This window comes from Serinus canaria, chromosome 8 (genome assembly GCF_022539315.1).
Source record: "Serinus canaria isolate serCan28SL12 chromosome 8, serCan2020, whole genome shotgun sequence".
NCBI classification, from domain to species: Eukaryota; Metazoa; Chordata; class Aves; order Passeriformes; family Fringillidae; genus Serinus; species Serinus canaria.
The window spans coordinates 23,768,367-23,792,854 of NC_066322.1; the positions used below are offsets into that span (position 1 = coordinate 23,768,367).

Consider the following 24,488-nt stretch of genomic DNA (forward strand, 5'->3'; position numbering starts at 1 on the left):
CTACTGGGATCAAGTGCATTGAAATTTTTGGGATACACTGGAGGGGTAAAAATAAGTCTTTGACCCTTCCTAAATGAGATCCACTTTTTTACTACCTGCTCCTATCAGTTCAACTCCCAGCTCATTCTGGATTTACCAACTGTTGTTTTTAGCAATATCTTTCCCTCTAGGGTCACCTCTGACTGTCCAAATTCTAGTCACAATATTCTAATTTTAAGTGACTTTTTTAAAAACAAGTACTTAATGGCAGGGCCTGAATACTGAAGAGCCTGTAATGTCTCATGCCATGCTTCTTTTCCAGAGGAATACATCCAACAGAATCCCTAATTTGTACATCTTGATCCTTGAGAACATGCATTCTGTTACAATTTGCCTTTATTCATGGTACCTCTGTGAGTAGTTAATCTGCCCCAACTCTCTCCCTCTCACTTATTTTGTCTACAAGCCTCAAAATAAAGCCACAATCTGCAAAGTTCTGCAGATATATCACTGGGGTATTATCTTTCAGGTCTCTCATGATCCAGAAAAGGGCTTTTCCCCTTGACTGCCACTGGGCATTCTGACCAGACTGCCACAGCTCAGGCAGGAGGAAGAGGCACATCACAGTTACCACTGCGTTGAGCAATCTGTGCTGAGCAATCTTGGTTAATTTCCCTTCTTTCCCATTCATAACGTCAAACATTTTTCACTAAAGATTATGCAGCTTGCTTGCTCTGCTTTATTTTTAAAGAACCTGAATCTTAAACTGTAGTAAAGCCATTGGTCCTGACCAGTGTTGCTTCAGAACAACCTCAGTGCCTTTTCCTCCTGCCCCATTGTACCTGAGCTGATCCTGAGCAAAGCTGCTCTGCGCAGTTTGTACCCTGCACAAAATGCCTCAGAAATCCCTCCTGCTCTGTCTGACAGGGACACATGGCATGGGAAAAGGATTCTTTTACTACTGCTAGGGCAGACCTTACCTCATCCTACCAATGGCCATTTAGTTTTCCTTTGCTATCATTTATTTATACCCTTATCTTGCTTCACTGTAATGTACTGTAATGTTACAGTGGATTAATGCACCAACATTTTCTCCTGATTTTCCTCATCTTTTGCCTCCTATTTACAGTTCTCTGCCTTCAGATTTTTACAACATGAGTATTTTCTCTTCCTTCCCTATCTATGCTGGTTTCTGAAAGGAAATGAACAGGTGACCTTCAATCACTTTAACAGGTAATAAATATTTTACCTGAAAGGACGACATGGAAAAAACATGTCTCAGTTGACTGGAGTAATTTTCTTTACTATTATTTTGCTGCTGCAAGGAGCAGAAAAATTGTTTCCATTACAGCAGGAGCAGTGGAAAGCAGGAGCTGATGAAAGCTCTCTCAGCTCTCATGCTGCACAGTTTTGCTACCTGCTGCAGAGAACAAAAATGCTCCCAACACAGAGCATTGCATTGAAATACACTATTATCCATCTCCCAGGCTTTCTTGTCTTGCACCCAAGTGCAGAATCACAGGATGATGGGATATCTTGGGCTGGAGGGGCTCTCAGAGGTCCCTGTCCAAGCTCCAGCTCAGAGCAGGTCAGCTCTGGGGTCAGACCAGGCCACTGAGGGCTTGAACTGCCTGCATTTGGAAAACTTCCAAGGATGGAGATGGCACAACTTTGCTGGGCAACTGTGCTGCTGTAGAGTGTCCTCACGGGGAAGAGGTCTTCCCTGTATTCATCTAGAACTTTCTTGTTTTGGCTTCTTGTCACCTCCCACCTTGGCTCAGTAACCTCACAGGAAGGGCTGGATGTGTAGGCTCCCCAAAGCCTTGCCTGCCCCAGGCTGACCAAGCCCTGCTCCCATGGCCTTTCCTCTCAGAGGAAGTTCTCCAGCCCCAGTCATCCTGGGGGCCTCCCTTGCCTTCCCTTTCTCCAGTCTATCAATGCCTTTCCTGCAGGGAGAGCTCCAAACTGGGCAGAGTATCTGGATATGATCTAGAGTGTGCTGAGCATGAGGGACATAGTCCCCAATCCCCTGGGCATGACAGCAGTGTCCCTGTGCCAGCAGGGCTCCTGCTGGGGAGCACAGCTCTGCATCTGCACCTCAGCTGCCCTGAGCACAAAGCCTCATGCTGACGGCTTGGCAGGAGGACAGCCTGCACTTGGAAAGTACTTGGCAGCCTTTTCTCACATCCTTAAAAGCAGCAAGAACACCACATTGCAGAGGAGATCCGTGGTGCCATTATTCAATCATGCAGGAAATATAAAACAGAATCATTCTTAGAAATACAGTGAGCTGGACACCATTAGTGCAGCTTAAATATGTTGAATTTCTTTTTGCGTCTCTTACAGAAAAAGGTTCCTAGCAATGTTTACAGTTTGTTAATTTACATGCCAGTGTATAATTTTGCACTTTACCAGATTTCTTCCTGTGAGGGTGAGAAGGCCCTGGCACAGGGTGCCCAGAGAAGCTGTGGCTGTCCCTGAAAAAGTCCTTCCTGTCTGTGAAAGTGTGTCAGGCCAGGCTGGATGGGGCTTGGAGTAGCCTGGGCTAGTGGAAGGTGCCCCTGCCCATGGCAGGGGGCTGGAACGAGATGAATTCAGGGTCCCTTCCAACCTAAACCATTCTGGGATTCTGTGATTCCAACACTTTCACTCCATCTGCCTTTGGAGATCTGCCTTCCTGACAACTGCATGCTCTCATTTTGCAATTCTTATTTTTGCAGCATTAAGCTTTTCTCACATAGAAGAAATTTTACTAACAGTGGTACATTAGTATCAGAATGTCTTCACTCACCTCAGGGCTGCTGGCAATTAACAAGAGAAGCAATTTTTACCAAAGGGCACTTCTGGTACCACAATAACTTGCCAGACAACATTTTCCTTTCCTTGGCACTGATGAATAGCTGAAACTTCAGGAAAATTTCAGTCATTAGTTCTGACTAGTGTCATTCTATAGAGAGGAATTTATCAGAATCTCTTATTCTACTCTGTACCAGCTTTGAATTTTAACACTGAAAGAGCTCAACACAACCCACTTCAGAAAAATAATTCTTTAAGAAACCAAATCAAGAGCAAGGACTGTTAAATCCTGTCCATAGCTGACTCCCTCTGAGATTTTTCTGAGGTATTTGATCACTTTTAGAAAACAAAGATGTTATCCCTGACTAACTTATCAATGTCTAGTAAGGATCAATTATATGGGCTGCAGTATAGGTCATAAGGGATGTGAGGGAGTGAAAGCTACTCCATAAAAATAGTTACTTAGGAATAACCTGACTTAGGCTGGAATGTCTCAAAAATATGTGAAGTGCAAGGAGAGGTGAAGGTCCAAATCAGGACTTTAAAAATATTTTAGTTATGAGAACACTCACTATAACACTCTAGGAAAACTTACCATACTCCATACTGAATTGCCTCAAATACTCCGTATTGAATTGCTTTAAATACTCCATATCGAATAATCTTAATTATGTTACTGCATGATTAAAGACTGAAGTATTAATTCAAACTCACGTCTGATCTCTGTTCACTTTTTACTCACACCAGATTTAATTACACTAAGTGCGCTGCCTTGCTATCGCTATAAAACAGTTAATGCCAAGACCAGTAAAGGCACTTCCGAAGACCGAAAGCTCATAAAACCAATTTTAATTAACCAAACGTTAAAAGGCAGACATGGGAAGACAAACGTTTATTTCACGTTAGGACCGCAGAGCGGGCTAGAGATGGTGGAGAACACCTGAAGGTGAATCGTACACAGAAACACCGCAAGTCCCGCTTCAGCTTCTGTCCCTTGTCTGAGGGGTGTGGGGATGGCGCTGGGCTCGGTGCCTCCCTGCCCGGGCTCAGCGCTTCCCTCAGCCTTCGGGCTCCGGGCACGTCCCTCTGGGAGCGGTGTCCGAGCGCCCTGGAGCTCCGGGAGCAGAGCCAGCAGAGGCCGTGCGTTGATCCTCGGGGCAGCGCGGTGGCGGAGGCGGGAATGAGGCGGCAATCGCCCAATTCCTGCGGCCAGCGGGCTCATCCGGCTCCCCGGGGACACCGAGGGCTGCTCGGGCCGGCCCCGCTCCGGCCCGGCACCGCCGCCCGCCCTCCGGCCCCTGGATTGGCTGAGGGAACCACAGAGTCACTGGGCTGGAAAACACCTCTGGCATCATCGAGGGCAACCTGTGCCCAACGCCACCCTGTCAACCAGGCCGTGGCACAGGCGCCCCAGCCAGCCTTTCCTTATACACCTCCAGGGACAGTGACTCCACCGTCCCCCTGGGTGGGCAGCCCTTTCCAATGTCTAATCCCCATTTCCGGGAAGGAATTCCTCCAGATGTGCGACCTGAGCCTCTCCTGGCGCAGCTCAGCCGCCCCCGGCCGGGCAGGGCGGTCAATAGAGAGGGGCAGTGGTGCGGAGGGAGCCCCGCAGGACGCGGTGCCGCATCCCGGGAACGGGAAAATGATAAGGAGCGCTGGCGGTGGGGCCGGAGGTGTGGGCAGGGCGGGGGAATCAGCGAGCAGCCCCGGCGGCCGCCGCGCCCCGGCCGTGAAGGAGGTGGAGGAGGGCGCGGGGCGGCCCGGGCGCGGCGGCCTCGTCCGCGCTCCCCCTGCCCAGCCCCGGCCATGAATATGTAACTCCCCTCTATTTCCCGAGCTCCATTGCGGAGCCGCCGCTCGCCATATTGTGCTGCGGGGGCTGCGGCGGCACCGCCGGCCACGGACCGAGGCGGCACCGGCGGGCGGTGAGCGCGGGGCCGGGCGGCGCCCGGGGCTCTCTCTGTCCCTTCGGGACCGGGGCGGGTGCGGAGCCGCGGGTGCCTGGGCGCGGTGTCCGAGCGGGGCTGATCCCGGGCGGGGAGGTGGCGGGGCGGCTGCCGGGGTATTCCGGCGGGGTGAGGGTCGGAGTGTCCGGGAGGAGCCGTGGCCAGCGGCTCCATGGCAGTCTGGAGCCCCCGTTGCCCCCAGCCCGGCCGTGCGGCAGGGCCGTGGAGCACCGAGCTGCCCCCAGGACCGGCGTAGGGCTGCCAAGCCCGGAGCAGCCGGGTATCCATCTGTGCACACATACCTATATGCATGCAGCTGTCTCCCTATGCATGCACGTAGGGATGCATATGTAGTACATGTGTGCCGCCTGGGACCTGCAGGCAGAGGTGGAACGCGGCTCCATCGCAGCCGCAGTACCGCAGCAGCAGCCGGCGAGCGCGGCACCGCCGCTGCCATCCCCGGCAAGGGACAGCTCACGGACACGGCCCCGAGCCGCTCCCGTGGCTCTGCGCATCGCCCCTCTAAGCAGTGCGATCCTGGGTGTGATTTATCGCTCGGCCTTCCCGGTCTTTTGTCACGGAGCCCGTGCCGAGCGGTGCTGGCGGGGCGTGATGCTGGCGAACTGGGGCTGGGAGCCACCCGGCTGCTCCCGGGAAAATGTCGCTTCCCACAGGGCAGCAGGTGCAGAAGGACGCTGTGCCGGGAGCTGAGGATGTGTCTCCTCCCTCCACATCGCTCCCGCTGCTTCCCGTACGAATTTAGCACTTGCTTCTTGCCAAGTTTTGCGTTCTGCAGTAGCTCTTCTGGATCACTTGCCTTCCTTGCACCAACCCTATGGCGCCGTGCGTATGTGAAACAAGCACCGAGCAATGTTCTTCTCGGGATTTTTGTAAGCTGTTTGTTTTTCAGACCCTCTTCTATGGAAAATAATTGGATCAAGTACCTAATTCCACAGAAATCCAGAGGACAGCTAGGGGAGTAAGATTATTTGCAGTATGATAATTCGTAATCCTGCCCTGTTTGGAAGTTGTTGTAGCTCTGTGGGATAACTGTACACTGCACATGGGCTTTTAAGGATTAAAGGGAATTGCTTGCATTTGAAAAACTGTGACTGGTGTGCAGGTGAAATTATTATTGCTTGGGGAGAATTCTTTCGTCAAGTGTCATTCATTCAGTGACAAAGACTTGATTTGTCATAGGAGTTCCCTGCAGAGGTGCTCTGATTTGTATTCATCTGTGTTTCCATTAAAAACTTGTGTAATGAGATAATTTGACTTTCTTATACATCATGTCAAGCTCAGAGCTGACATTCAGCTGTCAGCGAAGACAGAGGCGCTGGCTGTGACAGCAGCAGATATGGAGAAGCAGTATATTTTGCATTAAAAATATTTGTTAGAAGAATTAGCTTTATTTGAGATGGAAGGAATTTTCACTGGACAGCATGAGCTGCAGTGTCAGGTACAAGTTTGTGGCTGGGTGTGACTGTGACAGTGCCTTTCAGCAATGACAGACAAATCGAGAGCCCTCATGAATTGTCTCAGTGTTTAATTAAAAAATAACTGCACACTCACAATGTTTAATAATAGTGTTGTCTGCATTCAAATTTATGATAATAGAGAGACACAGACATTGGAGGTATTTTTTCACTTCTTCAATGGCTAAAATTGTTGGCCTTTGGCTTCAAAGCTTTGAAGCACCAGCCTTGCTGCAACAGCCAAGGAAAGCACTTTCTGTCACGTCTTAGAGGTGAAATAATATGCAGGTGCCAACAAAATAAATTGCATAGGTTTCCCTTGGTCAATGATGCTTTGTGTTTTAGGAGTGATGAGTGGTAATGGGTTGAGTATAAAGACTTGGTTGGGCATCTTGGGTGATTGGAGCAGAATTCTGGCATTTTCAGTGCTCTGATGTCACTGAATAGAAATACACGCTACAGGAAAGCCATCAGTCTTATATGTGAAATAGATGTTGGGCTAAGTGAATTTCTTCATCTCTCTTTTAACTCCTTCCCTTGCTTACAAAAAAAAAAATGTACTGGGGGAGGGAAAGGAGCTTTAAAAATGAGATTCTAGTCTGTGACTGCTCAGTTGTACTTTTCTTAGGAGCACTGGATCTCCTCTTGCTGAAGCAGCAGCTCTAGGAACATGCATGGAAGAAGCATTGGAGTAAAGGAATTCCTTGCACTTTTTTTTTCCTTAAATACCTTTTACCTATTTTTTTTTCTGAATAGGTCAGCAGTTTAATAATGATGCAGACAGAGAGTAAAGAGATTGGTGAAGAGATGCTGTTGAGCCTCAGCTTGCTTCTGCTTGGTTTTCTGTTGATTCAAATAACTGGCTGTCAGAGCTGACCTTAAATTCTTAATTTTCGAAGGAATGAGCAGCATTTGATATTGTGGAGCTGTTTAGACTTGTTGCAGTGGAGAAATATTTTAGGAATTACCTCTGTCTGCTTTCCCCCCACTTGTGGATCCTGGAGCTCTCTTGCAGACAGCGGGGAGTTAGCAGTAGTGTTCTGCTAACTAATTAAAACCTAATCATACTTTACTGTTCGCCTCTTGGGGATAACATTGCACTCTTTTGTGTAAGTATTGGTTTAAACTGTGTTAAGTATTGCTCCTGTAGTACTGTTTACAAAATGGACAGTCTTACTTGTGGGGGAGTCCTTGAAACACAAACTGTTCTTTGCTGTTGCCCAGCTTTAGGTGAGAGCTGCCTGCTTGCCAAGTTCTCTGTTTTGCTTTTATATATTTATTGCAGCTATTAAGTCAATCAGACATAAAATTGCTTGAGTCTTTTTGTCTCTCAGTTGTTGTGGGGGAGTTTATTTTCTGTTTATTAATAACCAAGCTGTCTTTTTGTTCTCATCAAGAAAATTCTATCATTGTTGATTGTGTCTTCACTGCCAAGTGGGAGAGCAATCCTTATGGCTCTCTGAAATAGCTATTGGAAGGAACCTGGAATCCTGCACATACTTCTGGCAGAACCAGTCACAGCATTTGTGAAGATGCAAAAGATTCTGAATTATGGTGCATGGATGTTCATAGAATTTTTGTTAAAATGTACAGAAAATTTAAAGGCCACAACAGAGGTACTGAAATAATTAAACTTCACCTTACTGATTGAAGTGCTCAGATCTTGCCTTTGGCAGCTGTTACTTCAAGGACACAACAAGAGAGTGGTTAGCCTCAAAGAAATGTGCCAGCAGAGCAGGGCAAGGTAAAAATTAAAAACTAAATCTCATTAAAAATATCCTAAGGCAACAGATATCATGAATTGTTTGTACGATTTAGTTGCTGTGACGGATTCAACTTTCTGGAGTTTGAAGCTTTACTGTTGTTTGCTCTCAAAAGTTTTCAGTCCTTTATCCCTCCTGTTCTGATCTGGTACAGCACTGAAATTAATTTTAGAAAGGAACTTTGGCTTTTCTCCTTCACAGCTGGTGATTAATTCTGAAGTCCAAGGTTAATTTAAGAGACAAAGAACTTTATTTTTGAAACTCACCTGGGTAGTCACACATATACTAAACAGTACCATGCTTGATAATATGAAAAACTTGGCGTAAAATTTAACAAGCAGCAGATAAAATCACAATTCTACTCACTCCCCCAGAGTTCTGCTTAATATTGTTGCTTCACGGGGCTAAATTATAGCTTGGCCTTTTTCCTTTTTATATGAGTTCTTGGCAAAGTTCTTTGGCACATTTGAGGTCAAGTGTTTGCCTGATCTATTGACCCACATCAACAGTGAAAAGTTGCTGTTCCTGTAACAGTTTTGGGTTTTGTTTCTACTCCTGGCAGAAGGCATTAATGTTGTAACATATTTTCATACTACTTTGGATGAGATACAGGTGATGTGAAATGCTGAGTTCCAGGATTTGAGCTCTAATCATTAAAATAATCTTACTGCCTGATGCATTAGAACAGTGGGCAATGTTTGCTTTTATGTGTGTGTGTGAAACCTGAAAAGTTTTCAAATTAATCCTTTAAGATTAAAAAAAAAACCCTAAGCTTTATAATTTAGGAATAGCTTGGGTTTGACATGTGATGAGTTTGAGCAGGTGAATTCTGGACACCTTAGAGGCAACTGATGATATAGATAGTTCTCTGGAAATGTCATGGTATTTTTATGTATTCCAGTTTTTCTAGCTGAGCAGATATCTCGGAGAGTAGGGTACAGAACTGGGAATGAGGAGCTGACACTGAGGAGTGAAGCTTATTGACAGGAATGGAGTGATCTGGGAGGTGGTGTGAAGAGGCCAGATGCATACAGAGTACAGACTTTGTTAGAATAAATTGAACTTTGAGCCTCAGCTCCACAGGAGGGGGATGTACCTGGACTCAGGGTGCTTCAGTGCTGCTATACTTTCCTGCTGTAAATATGCAGAGAAGCACCAACCTAAAATCAGTCACATCTTTGTGTCATGTCCAGAAGTACATGGCTGTTCCTGACACAAGCCTGGAGTTTGATCAAGAGTTTAATTTGGTACTTTATTTTCCCCTGTTGCCCTTGACATCTAAACCAGGAGGATTATCTCCCTTTGGACAGTTGTGTCAGCATGGGATTCATGGAGCCCTTCCAGAGGTGTCCAGATGCACAGCAGATGGTTTGTGTGAGGTCACACAAACCATCTCCAGGGCAGGAGCAGCAGCTTGACAGCCAGATTGGAAATGCTGCCCAATTCCATGGATTGATCCATCTCAGGGCCAGGGAATTGTGAGTGGCTGTTAGCTGGAAGATTCCGTATCTCAAAGGCAAAACTCTTTCTTAGGAGAGTGAATAACAGCTAAGACGCTGTAAAAGACCATGTGCTTCCAAGCCCATGGGTTTCAGAAATGCCAGTATTATTTTTTCCCTCAGTCAGATGTCATCACATAACTTCAGAGTGGATACTAAATATACTAGATTATAATCTAGTACCAGTTGTCCTGGGTTACAGCTGGGTGTAAAGCTATCTGAACTGCCAGGGAAGTGCAGGGAAGGTTAATTCCTTCAGATAGTGTCTTCCAGATTGTGTGGATTTTTTTTTCAAATCAAGTTCTAAGCCAACAAGTAAAACCAGAAAAAACCTTAAATTTCAGAATGCTTTAATTGAATAATTTGAAATGAATGATTGAGTACTCTGTGAAAACATGCAGTCTGTTCTCAATACCAGTCATAGTGTGAGAGTAAAATTTAAAGTCCTAAACCTGTTAAACTTCCAAGTAACTGCACTATGAATACCTGTTTTTAAAGGAATTAATTCTTAGGAAGAAAAACCTGAAATGGTTGAAGGTGCTGTTGAACTTGGCACACTGAATAGAGGTCTAACTGTCTTACTGTTTTAAGTCTAAATATTTACCTTTTACAACTTGGAACAGAAGTCAGTTATTTCTAAGATTTTAATAATCTCTAAAAATATGTGTAATCTTTTTTTTTTTTTTTAAAGAGCCTGATGCAATTTTTTTCCTCATAAGTGGGTTTTTTTTTTCATGAAAGTATCACAGAAAGTTGAATGGGGGTGGTGTGGTTATAATAACACCTGAGCTGGGTTTGTGGGTTCTCTCTCCAGCTGCTTGGTACCATTCCAGCCTTTCTCTGATCTCAAGGTGTGCTGACACAACCACCCTGCAGATGCTCTCTAGCCTTTGTCTGGGCTAAAACAGGCCCTGCAGAGCATTTTGGAGCATAATCCAGGTTGTGAGGGATCCCTGATGGCATCCCCTGCTCCCTGTTTAAAGCAGGACCCCCATCAAGGTTAGTGCTGGGCTAGAGCTCAGCAAATGTTGTATGTTCAGAACTGACACATTTTCAGCAATAGGACTAAGGAGCTGTTACTTACTGGTGGATCTGAGGGTGGAAACCTGTGAAAAATAAGCTGGGAAGGGCAGGAGCAGAGAAGTGGTGGTGCTGAGCTCCTCCTCTGGCTGCCCACAGATCTGACTGCTCTAAGTGCTGTCAGCTGGATTTTATTTTTACTGGACAGCTTCAGGAGTGGGGTATTCAAATGCCCACGCTACTTCAGTCATGACTATGTTGGAGTAAATAATTAGGTATATTTCAGTGTAAGAGGTTGTGGAGTGGATGTGGAGTGTTACAAGTGTGAATATTAGTCTGCTCAAGTTTTTTGTCCAAACACATTTGGAAGAAGGACATCCCAGCATAAATTCCCCAGCCAGTGAGCAGGCAGGAGATCCAAGGGCCTTTCAGACAGGGTGTGGATCCTTACTGTTATTTTTTCCTGTAACTACCTATTTTCCAGCATTTCAGGAACAAGACTTACTTTCTTAAATCTTTAAATCCCAACTGGTTTTCTTCAGATTTGTTGAGGTGTAATATGTTGGTTTATCAATCATCTCTGGTTTTGATAGTGACAGATGTGTGTACCCTGTAATTATGGAGTTTGTGCCTAGGGTTTTTGCTGTGCCTGAAGACTGAGTCAGACTGAAGGGTTGCAGGGGTGCATATAATATTGATTGAGGTGGTTTTCTTAATGATGGACAAGAATGGCCCTCTGTCCACAGCATTAATCCAAACAACTACTGCTTGTTTGTGGCGCTGAGAGAGAGAGAGAGAGAGAGAGAGAGAGAGAGAGGTTTGGTCTGCCAGAGGGCAGGGTTAAATGGGATATTGGGAAGAAATTTCTGCCTGTGAGAGTGGGGAGGCCCTGGCACAAATTACCCAGAAAAGGTGTGGCTGCCCCATCCCTGGGGATGTCCAAGGCCAGTTGGACAGGACTTGGAGCAACCTGGGATAGTGGGAGGTGTCCCTGCCCATGGCAGGGGGTTGAAACTGGACGATCATTAAGATCCCTTCCAATCCAAATTGTTTTGTCATTCTGTAAATGTGGTTTCACCTCAATTAGCCTGTTATTGTATGACTTGTTGCTTTTCTCTTATATCCAGAGGGAACAGGCAAGTCATAAAGGTAGAAAGATGATAAAAAGTCTAAGGTTGTGGTGTGTTAGAAGTTTTTTCAAGAAAGGCTCATAGGGGTGTCTGACTTGACGTTGTTCCTGGTGATTGCATGTGTGACTGTGAAGAAGCAATCCCACCTTCCTTATGAAGTGGAAAAGATGTGAAATGTTGAACAGGTGAAAAGTAAGTATTGTTGATGTGAAATCTGTCACATAGTGTGAACTGGGAAAATGAGTGTAAGAAACATGTCATGTAAGACTTTTTTGAAAAACAAATGCCAAAAGGGATGCAGAGGAAGAGTGAACTATGCCAGTGATGTTAGGAATGTGGAATTTCACTGGACTAAATTTCCAGACTGAAGAACAAATGTAAAGTTTGACATTTGTTTCTCTATCTTCTGTCCCTTTGCCAGTAGTTAATAAAAAGTCTGTTGTACCTTCAGTGTAGAAACTTTACACTTCATATTTTTCCCTTTGAACACAGTGTCAAGAACAGGAAGATAATCATGATTCAGCTCCTGAAAAACTTCCTACTTCTGTAGCTCTAGGAACAATCAGTCAGTGTGACCTGAGCCATGCATGATTTCCTGCTTCAAATCTAGTAGCAGTGGGCTGTCCTAAAAGGAAACTAGAGAGTCAGCTAAATGTAGAGGTGTTTCCCACCTCACTTCCCCAAACAAATGGAGAAAGTCATTCACTGATGCAACACCTGAAGCAATGGTTCACTGGTTGGTACTTGGTGGCTGTTACATGGTCAGTGCAATTCTGTGTCAAAATGCTTCTCCTGACTGTGGAGATGGATGTTTGGTCCTAGTGACAGCTGTGAGTGTTGCTGGGTTACATTCCACCAGTGCCAGAGGGAAGAGAAGTCAGGCCTCGTTCACATGCATTTTTCAAGGATGATACAGATAGGGAGGTTGTAGGGGATCAAGGGAAAAGCTGAGCAGCCTTACTTACTGGTCATCAAGAAGAGTAAAAACTCCATGGAGCATAATTTGTGTTGTTGATCCAGCCTGCTTGAATTGACCACGTTTCCTCAGATTTCCCTTGCCAGAGGCAGAGAAGGTGTTTGGTAGTGACAGGATCTCTGCAGCTTTCAGCTGGCTTTAAGGCCACTGGTTTTCTTCTTAAAATTTGAAAGTACTATCACTACAGCCCTTAGGGTGAGAGTGAAGTACTTGGCATCTCAGATGAGAAGGATTTTGAGTAAAGCTGCTCATTTACTCATCAAGACAGCTGTACAGAGTCCTGTGCAGTGTAGCCTCAGGCTTGTAGGTGTGGCTGCAGGATAAATTCCAGGCTCATTGAGGCTGGAAAACACCTCTAATATCTTCCAAGTCCAAGATGTGCCAGATCCCCTCTGTGTCCCCACCACCAGAGCACTGAGTGCCACGTCCAGGCCTTCCTTGGACACCTCCAGAGATGGGGACTCCACACCCCCCTGGGCAGCCCCTTCAGTGCATGACCACCCTTTCCAGGAAGAAATGCTGGTGTTAATGTGGTGGTTGTGCAATGGATGGGTTTGGTGATGGCCTGGCCCCCAGAGCTGCTGTTCTGTGTTAGCCAGCACATGAGGAATTACCTGTACACACAGGGGATGCTGGGATGAGCTCTTCACTCAAATGTGGAGAGCAGGCTCATGTCTAGGACAGGCTGCATCCTCTGGGGCTCTGCTGTCTTGGTCCATGTGCTCCAACAGGTTTTGGCTAGGGTTGTGGTGAGCAGCTTCATGAGTTTCTTTCAGCAGCAGAAATGATGGTTAATTGAATGTGTCAGGTTTAAAAGCACACAAGAGTGGTATCCAGTGCAGACACAGAATGATGTTTGGTCTCTGTTAGAACAACATAAAAAAATCCTTATCCTGGAGCACTTAGCTTCCTGTACACCTGGAATTGCCTTAAATATTAGTGGAAATCAGAACACAGAGAAACAGTGTTTCCCTTCTTTGCTGAGATGTGTCACTTAATACCATCATTAAATTCATACCACTGAATAAGTGAAATAAACCACTGACAGGACAGCCCAGTGCTTCAGTCTGCAGCTGGGCATGTGGTGGCTTCTCACCTCTGCTGGGCTGGAGAGGTCTTAACTGGACATGGGACTTCTGTGATCCCCACAGAGGATCATGTCTCTTGTGACAAGTAAACTGTGGTTATAGGGCACGATGTTTACACAGGAAGATTGGAGTTGGACTCTGAGAGGAACTGGAGTGACAGAAAAAGGGGGAAGGGCTTCAGACTGACAGGGGGTACGTTTGCATTGGGTATTGGAAGAAATCCTTCCCTGTGAGGGTGGGGAGGCCCTGGCACAGGGTGCCCAGAGAAGCTGTGGCTGCCCCTGCATCCCTGGCAGTGTCCAAGGCCCGGCTGGATGGGGCTTGGAGCAGCCTGGGCTAGTGGGAGGTGTCCCTGCCCATGGCAAGAGGTGGAACTGGATGGTCTTAAAGCTTCCTTCAAACCCAAAGTATTCCAGGATTCTGTGATTCCACTTAATAGACATAATAGTGGATCTGGCTATTTTATGTCAGGCTTTTTTTCCCTCCTTCCTCAAAAAGAAGGAAAATACCAAATGAGAAAACTCTGATTTCTGTGCCTGGATGAAAGTAGATCTAATACTCTGCACAGCTTATCTTGCTTTTCCCTTAACAATTAATTAAAGCTTATATAGTAACCTTGTTCTCCAGAGAGTTTGGGCCTTTTCATAGAGAACTTAATGAGTTGGAAAATAGATTATAATGTATGTGGTAGATGCCAATAGAAAGTGCATTTGGGTGCTGAATTGAAGGGTCTGGAAACCCAGATTTAAAGAAGGAATAAAAGCACTTCTACTTCTTCCACCTACGAAAAAGGTCTGCAGTCGTACCACATACATTATTAAAATTATTTTTTTAAACATACCACTGTCTGGGATAAGTTTTCCTGCTCAAGGCAGGCATTTTTGGAGTAGTGGGAAGCAATGCCTCCTCTCCCCCAAAATAATAGTGTTTTCTGTTCAGAAACATAATTTCTTTTGTTACTTTGTAGACTTTTTCACATCTGCAGTGACTCTGTGTGGTAATTTTACCTCATATAATAACAGTGAAATTTTGATGGAACAACAGTGCAGTTTCTCTTTGGGTTTTCAAAAAAAAAAAAAAAATTATTATTATTATTATTATTATTATTATTATTATTATTATTATTATTATTATTATTATTATTATTATTATTATTATTATTATTATGAGTTTCTCTTGACCTTTCAGTATCCTTAAAACTTCTGCTGGGAAAGCCCATGCATAGGATGTGTTTTGAAGAAGGAAAAGCCCTCGTGGTGTGCTCCAGTGAGCACATTTGACTGGTGTGCTGTGTCCTGTCTCATTTTGCTCTTCCCCTTGGTGTAGGAAGCAGACCCTGCTTGACCCATGTGCATGTTTGGAAGTGGATGTTTGAGGAATATTTTCCGCATCAGGTGGCATTTGTGGCCCATGTTCTCTGGCCTTCAGTTCTGTGTCACTTTTGTTTAACAAGTGAATTGATTTTTGCCAAGTGTTCACGGCTGAGCAGCTCCCCAGTTCTCCTGGAGTGGCACAAGCAGGGGATTATCCTTGTGTGACACAGCAGAGCCTGGTACTTGGGAGGATTGGTGTTTCCTGGAGACTCTGCTGGGCTGGACACACGCTACTGTGGCTTGGGAGGGGAGAGGATCCTGAGCCAGACTCAGCTGAGTGCTCAGCCCCTGTCCTTTCTCTCCCCAGCCATGTCTCAGGCCGTGCAGACCAACGGGACACAGCCTCTGAGCAAGACCTGGGAGCTCAGTCTGTACGAGCTGCAGAGAACACCCCAGGTAATCACAGAGCTCTGGGACTGCTGGGCTGGGGAGGCACCTCTGGAGATCACCCAGCCCAACCCCCTGCCCAGGCAGGGTCACCCAGAGCAGGTGACACAGGATCACATCCAGGGGGGTTTGGGATATCTCCAGAGAGGGGGACTCCACTCCCCAGGCAGCTGTTCTAGGGCTCTGCACCTTCCTAGGAAAGAAATTCTTCCTTGTGTTGAGGTGGAATTTGTTGTGTTTTAGTGTATGGCCATTTTTCCTCATCCTTTACATCCTTACAAACATCAGAGCTTTACCCACTGGCAGCTCTGAACAAAGTCTGGCACTGTTCTCTGACACCCCTTGGAGATACTGCTGAGATTCCCCTCTCAGTCCTCTCTCCTCCACACTGACCATGCCCAACTCCCACAGTCTCTCCTTATCAGAGAGATGCTCCAGACCCCTCATCCCCCCAGGGCAGCTTCTTGGCCTGCCCTGGACCCTCTCCTTATGTATAAGCAGCTCCTTATGTTTGTTGTGTGTTGCAGGGCTGACAGCACTGGGGTTTTGTGTGCTTGATGTGTTTGTGTGTCGTGTCTCTTTGCTGTGTTCCCTTGGGTAAAACACATTGTCTCCATGAGGAAGGGACTCAATCCCAGGAAAGAACCTTTCCCTTCTTTGCTGCCAGGAAGCCATCACAGATGGCCTGGAGATCGTGGTGTCCCCCCGGAGCCTGCACAGCGAGCTCATGTGTCCCATCTGCCTGGACATGCTCAAGAACACCATGACCACCAAGGAGTGTCTGCATCGCTTCTGCGCCGACTGCATCATCACTGCCCTCAGGAGCGGGTACGTGAGCACGGCCAGGGGACACGGCCAGGGGACACTGCCAGGATGCGGTGGGGACAACACTGCCAAGGCATGGGGAAGGGACAGTGCCAGGGCATGGGAATGGGACAGTGCCAAGGCATAGGACTGGGACACTGCCAAGCCATGGGGAGGGGACACTGCCAAGGATGTGACACTGCTGGGAAGAGAGATGGGATGCTGCCAGAGGTAGGGATGAACACCGTGGAGGAAAGAAGGCTTGGACAGTCCATGGCACTTCAGGTGGAAGTGTCCTTTGCAGGGGGTTGATGTGGGACAGTCACTGTGCACCCGGAGTTTCTGAATGTGCAGCACACCTTTCAAGTCCTGTTTTTCCATGCTCAGCCATCTCTGAAAGACAGATCCAATTGCTTCCTCATGAAAAATCATTTTATAATTCTGTTTCTTACAAGGAGTTGAAGTCGTTTATTCTTTCCATCCCTTAGATCCAGTAGCAATAAAACAAAAATACACATTACTGACAAAACTGTGTTTCATTTCCCTTATTCTTCCTTTTCCTAACAATAAATTTCAAATTATGTGGCCTTCAGCCATTTCAAATTATATGTCCTGTGAGTGTTGGAAATCATGGCATCATAGAATCCCAGGATGGTTTGTCTTGGAAGGAACTTTATAGCTCATTCAGTCCCACCCCTGCCAGGGGCAGGGACACCTTCCACTATCCCATGTTGCTCCAAGCCCTGTCCAACCTGGCCTTGGGATCCAGGGGCAGACACAGCTTCCATGGGCACCCTGTGCCAGGGCCTGCCTACCCTCACAGGGAAGAATTTCCTCCTAAGACTATGCCTCAGTATAATTTCCATTACACATCCATTTTTTCTAGGTAAATATCCATCCAGAAAATGAAGAGAAGAAGGGAACTTGGGACTTCTGATCTCTTCAGTCTAAATAGTTTGCTCAAACATAGTTTAAAGTAAAAGAGCAGCAGGGAGAGCTATGTATGGGATCTTTGTTTAAATATCTGCAACTACCTGATGTGTCAAGAGACAGAAGCCCCCTTCCAGATTTACTATAAATACTGAGTCTTAGTGAGCACCTTGACCAAGAATGGAAGCAACAGAGCAGAGTTTTGTTACTGCTGGTGAGTTAAATGTTGTTTGCTTCCTTCTTGCCCATGTCCAGGAACAAAGAATGTCCCACATGTCGCAAAAAGCTGGTTTCCAAAAGATCCCTGCGGCCAGACCCCAATTTCGACGCTCTCATCAGTAAGATTTACCCCAGCCGGGATGAGTACGAGGCTCATCAGGAGAGGGTGCTGGCCAGGATCAGCAAGCACAACAACCAGCAAGCCCTCAGTCACAGCATCGAGGAGGGATTAAAGATTCAGGCTATGAACAGGTAAATAATCACCTTGTTTGCCTTTAGGCTAAAAATACAATGCCTGACCTCATGCCCTCTGGAGCTTGAGAATTTTCTCTGATATCTGCCCAAACAATTTTTAACCTTTGGCAAAAGGATTTTTAACAATTTGTCTACTATCAGAAATCTCTGTATCACTCACTGCAACTTCTCTGGCAGCCTGATAGAAACTTGAGCTTAGCTTTACCCAGTTATGGCTGTCATGTCTTAGATAAGAAACCATAACACCATAAATCCTGTACCAAAATGCTACCCTTACATGCCAACAAATGCACAGAATACCAGGACTTGAGGCTTAGTTGTGACTTAATTCACAGGCTGGAATATGTGGTGTTTACACCGTGGTGAAATTCCAGATGTGCATTTAAACCTAAGAGAGGCAGCTGGGAGAGAGGCTCCAAACTTTGCATGATAAAACATGGTGTAATTTAATAATTCCAATCATTATCATCATCAAAGCTAATCTAATTTCATCCATGCTTGGATGAAAATAATGGTCTGCAATTGCCTGAAAAACACCTGTGTGAAGTTAAAACAGTCTTAAAACATAGCTAAAAGGTGTTTGAGGGACATGAAAAAATCAACAGTTCTGTCTATGAGTACCTTTCATCTAAAAAAGAATTAATATTAGTAATTTTTTAAACTTTAAATGTCTCTGAAATATTCAGTGCTTGTGTGTGCCACGTGCCTCACTTGGGGAGGAGGTGTGTTGTGACCTGGCTGGATTCTGGATGGGTCAGGCTGTATCTCTGCCTGTTTGTGGCCAGGTTGCAGCGTGGCAAGAAGCAGCAGATTGAGAATGGCAGCGGGGCCGAGGACAACGGTGACAGCTCCCACTGCAGCAACGCCTCCACACACAGCAACCAAGAAGCTGGGCCCAGCAACAAGAGGACCAAAACCTCAGATGACTCTGGGCTGGAGTTGGATAACAACAACACCACTGTGGCCATAGATCCCGTGATGGATGGGGCCAGTGAGATCGAGCTGGTGTTCAGGCCTCACCCCACCCTCATGGAGAATGATGACAGCGCACAGACAAGGTCAGTGGCCCCTTGCCATCTCCAGGTATTCCACTGCTATTTCCTGGTGATTCGGTTTTCCATCACTTCTTGGGGCTTCTGAACATCAATTTATTTCAGTCATACCACATTCTGTTTAACTGTATCACAGGATGAAGTGACAGGGACCTTAAAGCCCATCCAGTGCTACCCCCTGCCATGGAAGGGACACCTTCCACTATCCCCAACTTGCTCCAAGCCCTGTCCTTGGACACTTCCAGAGATCCAGGGGTAGCCACAGGTTCTCTGGGCAACCTTTGCCAAGGCCAGATGAAAATAAGCACTCTTCCCTTCTTTCTGTTCCAAGGTCAGGTCGATGGTACTGCTCAACTATTATAAAAAAAAACCGTCACAAGCTGTTTTAAGCTTTTGATCACAAATAAAGATGTTTTTAAGGTTTTCTTAAAACCTTAAGTTGCAGTTTAGTAGTGGAATGATGGTGTTAAATCAGCCTCTTTATACTTACTCTAAGATTCTTTGGGAATAAACAAACCTTCTATAAGTGTCAGCAGTTTCCAGAGCAGCTTTGTGTCAGCAGGATTTGCAGGCTGGCAGCTTTTCCTGACTTTTTTTGTTCATAAGCCAGTCCAAGCACAGATTGCAAGTTTTGGCTCACAGCAGTGAGTTGTTTTCATGGTGTTTCCTCAGGTCTTTTCTTGGCTTTGTCTGCTGATGAGATATCTCTCTGTGATGTGTGTAAATCTATGCAAAGCTTCAGCTGGGATCTGTCTCTAAAGGCCTTTTCACAGCTGACCTTTAATATTTGGGGCACTGCAGATGACTTTTCCCACAGCTGCTGCTCAGTCATTATTGACAATCCATGGAAATTCTTGCGCTTCCCTTGGCTGCTGTCACAGGTACATCAAGACCTCGGGCAATGCCACGGTTGATCACCTGTCCAAGTACCTGGCAGTGAGGCTGGCCTTGGAGGAGCTGCGGAGCAAAGGCGAGTCCAACCAGATGAACCTGGACACGGCCAGTGAGAAGCAGTACACCATCTACATCGCCACTGCCGCCGGCCAGTTCACCGTAAGCACCGCGCCGCCCGCCCGGCCAGCCCCAGCCCGGCCAGCCCCAGCCCTGCCAGCCCCAGCCCTGCCCTGCACACCCGGCCAGCCCCAGCCCTGCACACACTCCTCCTGCTCAGAACACACAGCTGGCCTCACCTGGAAAATTCAGGGCACCAGCTTATTGAGCAGCACAGCGGTTGCCTTTTGGGAAAAACTTGGTTGGCAGAAAAGGAGGCATAGAAATTAATTGGGGAATTAATTGCACCAACCAGGACCTGGCTTATGCCATTCTTCTCCAATTAAAATTGAAGAGGGGAAAAATATTACTTCATTTGAGAATCTTTCTGTTTTTTAGCTTATAACTTGTTGTTGTCATCTTATTGCAAAGCTCCCATACCTTCTCAGTGATTTCTTGTGCGTAGCTTCTTGCAGCACTGACTCCTTCTTGCTCACAGCACAGCCAACAAACTTCAACAACTCCCTTCTCAGCCTGCTAGCCCACTCTTTTATAGCACTCGTCCTTACTGGACACAGCTGTGGCCTGTTAAGGGCAGGCCTGTTCCTAATCTTTGGTAATTAGTGCAGCTGCAGCTCCTCAGGGGTGAGATTACCTTCTGCACTATCTTTATTTTCCTACATTCTCTCCCCCCACAACTTGTGCCACATTACTGGTGACTCCTTCCAGTCAACACATACAAGCATTGATTTAAGTGGCCTGTTTCACAGCACAACACCAGATAACCTAATTTATTCCTGTTTTGCTGTTCTCTTCTAGGTGCTAAATGGGTCCTTTTCCCTGGAACTGGTCAGTGAGAAGTACTGGAAAGTGAACAAACCCATGGAACTGTACTATGCCCCCACCAAGGAGCACAAATAAGTGCTGGGAAACTGGGATAGAACTACTCTTTTTATAGCTATGACTTCTTTAATATTAAAATAAGGCACCACCAGTATCTTCATGGACAGCACACGTGGTGCCTTCAGGCACTCTACTCAGTAATATGACTAGACAGTATTCTGGGCTGTATTTAATTTAGTCTTTGGGTTGGGTTTTTTGATTTTTCCCTAGGAGACTAAATGACCTCCAGTGCATTCCAGTGTTTGAGATGCTTTTTTGTTCCTAATGCATGATATCTGATCCAGTGTTCCAGTTTGGAATGGCTTCGTTTTGTCCAGGTAAATCTGGATTTCTGCTCCATCAGACACAGTTATAGTAGCCTCTGTGAAGTGTGGAGTGTTGGCTGGCCAAGGAAGTCTGTTCAGTAGTAGCATATGCCAAGGAATGTGTTAAATGTTGGAATTTGGTGATTGTTATCCATCTGAAGAATTGATTAATAGAGAATGGATTTGGAATAGTCTTGCAGCTAGAGGTAATCTGATTCCCTAGGAAAGGTTCATTAAGACATTTTCATGTGAACAAAGGTGAATTTTGCATCTTGTGAGAGGTATTGCTGCCCATGGCAGGGGCTTGGACCAAGATGGTGTTTAAGATTCATTCCAAGTCCAACCATCCTGGGATTCTGGGATTCCAAAGAGAGCTGCAGTGAGAAAACTGACACTTTAAAACCTTGCTGTTTACTGGGCTTAATTTAATACTTCAGTGCAAAGTGTTTCATCTGATTGGTTTGGTTTTGTTTTTAATGGCTATTTCAGTCAAAAAACACCCAAACACCCCAAACCCATAACTCTTCCCCACGCAGGACATGCCAGTCTTGATTCCTACCTGGCCCTTCCTGCAATGTTGCCCTGTCCTCACAGCTGAACTGAAGGAAATCTGGATGTTTCATAGCCCTGCTCTTTTCCCTAGAGTAGGATCTCTGTTGTGAATGTGCTGTAAAGAACTGTCCAGAAAACTTTTTTGTTTAGGCAAATCCCCCAAATTCCAGCACACAGCCACCAAAATGCTTTGCTTTGGGGAATTGTGCCACCCCAGCAGGGACCTTTCCCAGTGTCAGTGTGAGTAGGGAAGACTTCAGTTGTAAGCTGCTCCAAGATTCTACTTTTGTTACTTTGCCGTAGCTTTAACAAACATGGCTTAGCACTTTGGAAGACAACTTCAGTACTTGACAAAGTTTACCATTTAGTGTCTTACTTTTAGACTCAAGTTTCCCAGTGTGGCAGTGGGCTGTGCTGTAAGGCCCCGTAGCTGCTGATCATTTGCATGTACAGCCCCTGTACCCTGGTTCTGGACCTTGCCGTGGCTCTGAGGGGGCAGCTTGACCTGTCTGAAGGGAAGCTGTCACCACGAGGTTCCCTTTGCCCTAAGACTTGCTGATGAAACCTCCCCTGTTTGCCCCTGAGGCTCGAAGCAAGAGTTGGTGGCAGGTGGGAAGCACCAGGCTTTACTCCACAGTGTGTGGTTTACACTCCTCCTGTGTCCTGCCTGGACTCCCACTGGCTTTGGCATGTGATACAAAAGTATTCTGCTGCTCGGGGATTCTCCTGGGAAGGACTTGCCCTTCCCTGGCTCTGGGCTTTCCTAGCACTTGTAAATAGTGTCCCTGCTGGCTGCTGTTCAGATCAGCTTTATCCGGCTGTGGAAACTGCACAGGCTTCTTTGAGTAACTTAATTATTTCCTCTGACTGGAGAGCCTTGGGCTTCTGTGACATGAAGAGTTCAGGACCCCAGAGCACAGAGGGGCAGCTATTAGGGACCTGTTTTTGCTGACTTTGTGAAGCGTTGCTGTATAGACTGTAGTGCATGTCCATGGACTATAATGGGGGGTGGGGGAGTGGCTGTGCTAAATGCTTTAAAGTTACTGGGGAGAACTTCTAGATTAGTGCCAGCATCCCTCCTGGGGGAGCTGAGGGGAGGGACAGTCCCTTAAGCAAGAGAGGTGTTGTGAAGCTGAGCAGTCTGTCTAGGAGCTGTCACTTTGTCTCCAGTTCTTTTGAAAAGCGTGAGAGAATGTGAAGCTTTTATTTTTCATGTTGTAGTGAATTTCCTGAATATTTATGTTCTTTAAATATTATATATATAATGTAGTTGTTTGATTAAACCATTGATTGCACTGTGACTCTTTAGTGCTATAAACTATTTTATTTTCAAAATGCCATTCTTCCCCTTTTTAAAGCCATGTTCTTTTGTAAGTACGTAATGTGTGTTACGTACGGGTAAGCCTAATATCCAACTAAAGTATCTCCTATACAGCTAAAGACCCACTGAAATGCTCAAATTGACAATAAAAGCAAAAATGTTATCAACAACCTGTTGGGAATTGCAGTGCTGCTTCCTCTTCTGGTTGATGAAGAACCCCCCTTTGGGCAGTGTTTTTGTTCGTGCTGCCACGCCTGGGGCTGTGCAGGTGCAGCTCAGCTCCACCAGTGGTGGCTGTCACAGTCCCCTGAGAGCAGCTCAGCTCCTGAGCCTTGAGTGAGAAAAAGGGGCACACAGAAGGTATCAGCTCTTCCACTGACCTGTCACAGGTGCTGCTGTTTCAACCAGATCCTGCAGCCTGAGGAAGGGGATGAAGGATTTTCACAGCACTCAGGTTAAGCCCAGCAGCTTTGGGTGCACTTAACTAGTAGGCAGCTTCAGTCAATAGACCAACTGTAATGAACCCCTTCAGCTGAGGTGCAGTATTTAGAGACACCAAGTTTTGTTTCTTTTGTTTTCTCTCTACATTCACCACAACTTTTAACCAGAGGCTGCACCTTGAGTTAAGAGGCAATGCTTGAGTATGCCCAGTTTAGGGTTTCTTGAGATGCACTGAAAATGAACAGTCCCTGACTGAAGTAATCCTGCTGCTCCCTGTGCCATCACTGGTTACCCAAATTACCTTTTAATAGCTTCAAACTCCCAGAAAGCTTCCTGGCCATGTGGATCTGTGCAAGGAGGAATAAGATGTCCCAAGCTCCAGACTCAACCTGCAGTAATGTTCTGTCAGCTGATTATGGCAGGGCTGACCCTACCTGGTCAACAGCAGCCACAACTGCTGGATAGGAAAAGAATTTCCAGAGGCCTGAGTTCAAACACCCCTTCAGCTGGTCCCTGACAACAGGCAAAACCCCACCCCACGTTACAACAGCTTTTGCCTGTCTGGCAGAGGAAAAGAGCCAGACTGTAGAGACAAGTCTGAGTTCCACTTTCACTGCCCTTCCAGACGCCTGGGAATAGTTGCCTTGGCTTGGAAAAGGAATTCAATACCTCTGGCTCCTTAAAAGGAGCTGCAAGAGTAATCAAAAGTATTTCCCGCAAGGGGCTTCAGTTCAACTTTCTTTTTGGCCTAATTTACTGTAATCAGAACAATTCTTTGCCACAGGTAACTGACTTTGGGACTGCTTTTATCCTACTAACACTGAAGTGTGTTACCTGCAAGCAACATCTGCCAACGCTATCCACTTAAAAACCCAAAAGTGCCACTAGGGAATGTGAAATTCTCCTTTCATTTAGCTTTCCAATGTGCTCCCAGGTGATCTTTGGAAAAGAACTTGTAAGCACTACAATTTTGAAGGAAACATTGCTGTATAACTGATTTAAGAACCCTTCAGTAGGTTCTTCCTCTTTGAAACTAGAGAAGAGAATAACTCTCCACCAAAGCAATCTGGAATTGAAGAGAGTAGAAGAGGCAGCAACTTCTGTCTGGCCTGACAGGAGCATAGGATGTTTTGCATCATCAGGAGTGTATTAGTACTGTTACTTCTATTGTAAAGTTTCAGAGATGGGTAAGGATAATAACCCCTCATATTCTGCTCTTAGATAAACCTAACACTGGGGACCAGACTGAACACCAAACTTGTGAGAAATGGCAACCACTGC

At 46.0% G+C, this 24,488-nt stretch overlaps 1 protein-coding gene across 1 annotated transcript; it reads left to right on the forward strand.

Annotated features, from left to right (window-relative positions):
• Positions 1-4,625: 4,625 nt before the first annotated feature.
• Positions 4,626-24,408, forward strand: RNF2 (ring finger protein 2). Its single transcript, XM_009088429.4, has 7 exons — positions 4,626-4,703; positions 15,356-15,444; positions 16,103-16,263; positions 17,425-17,640; positions 18,429-18,701; positions 19,577-19,748; positions 20,505-24,408. Exons 2-7 carry the CDS (start codon positions 15,358-15,360, stop codon positions 20,604-20,606), a joined length of 1,011 nt encoding a protein of 336 aa, XP_009086677.1. The 5' UTR covers positions 4,626-4,703; positions 15,356-15,357; the 3' UTR covers positions 20,607-24,408.
• Positions 24,409-24,488: the final 80 nt, after the last annotated feature.

Excerpts from the sequence above, each read along its gene's own strand:
- RNF2 (XM_009088429.4), top strand. The coding sequence starts at position 15,358 with ATGTCTCAGGCCGTGCAGACCAACGGGACACAGCCTCTGAGCAAGACC. Across the intron at positions 17,641-18,428 it reads AAGATTCAGGCTATGAACAG|GTTGCAGCGTGGCAAGAAGC; the intron begins GTAAATAATCAC and ends GTTTGTGGCCAG. Across the intron at positions 19,749-20,504 it reads CTGCCGCCGGCCAGTTCACC|GTGCTAAATGGGTCCTTTTC; the intron begins GTAAGCACCGCG and ends GTTCTCTTCTAG.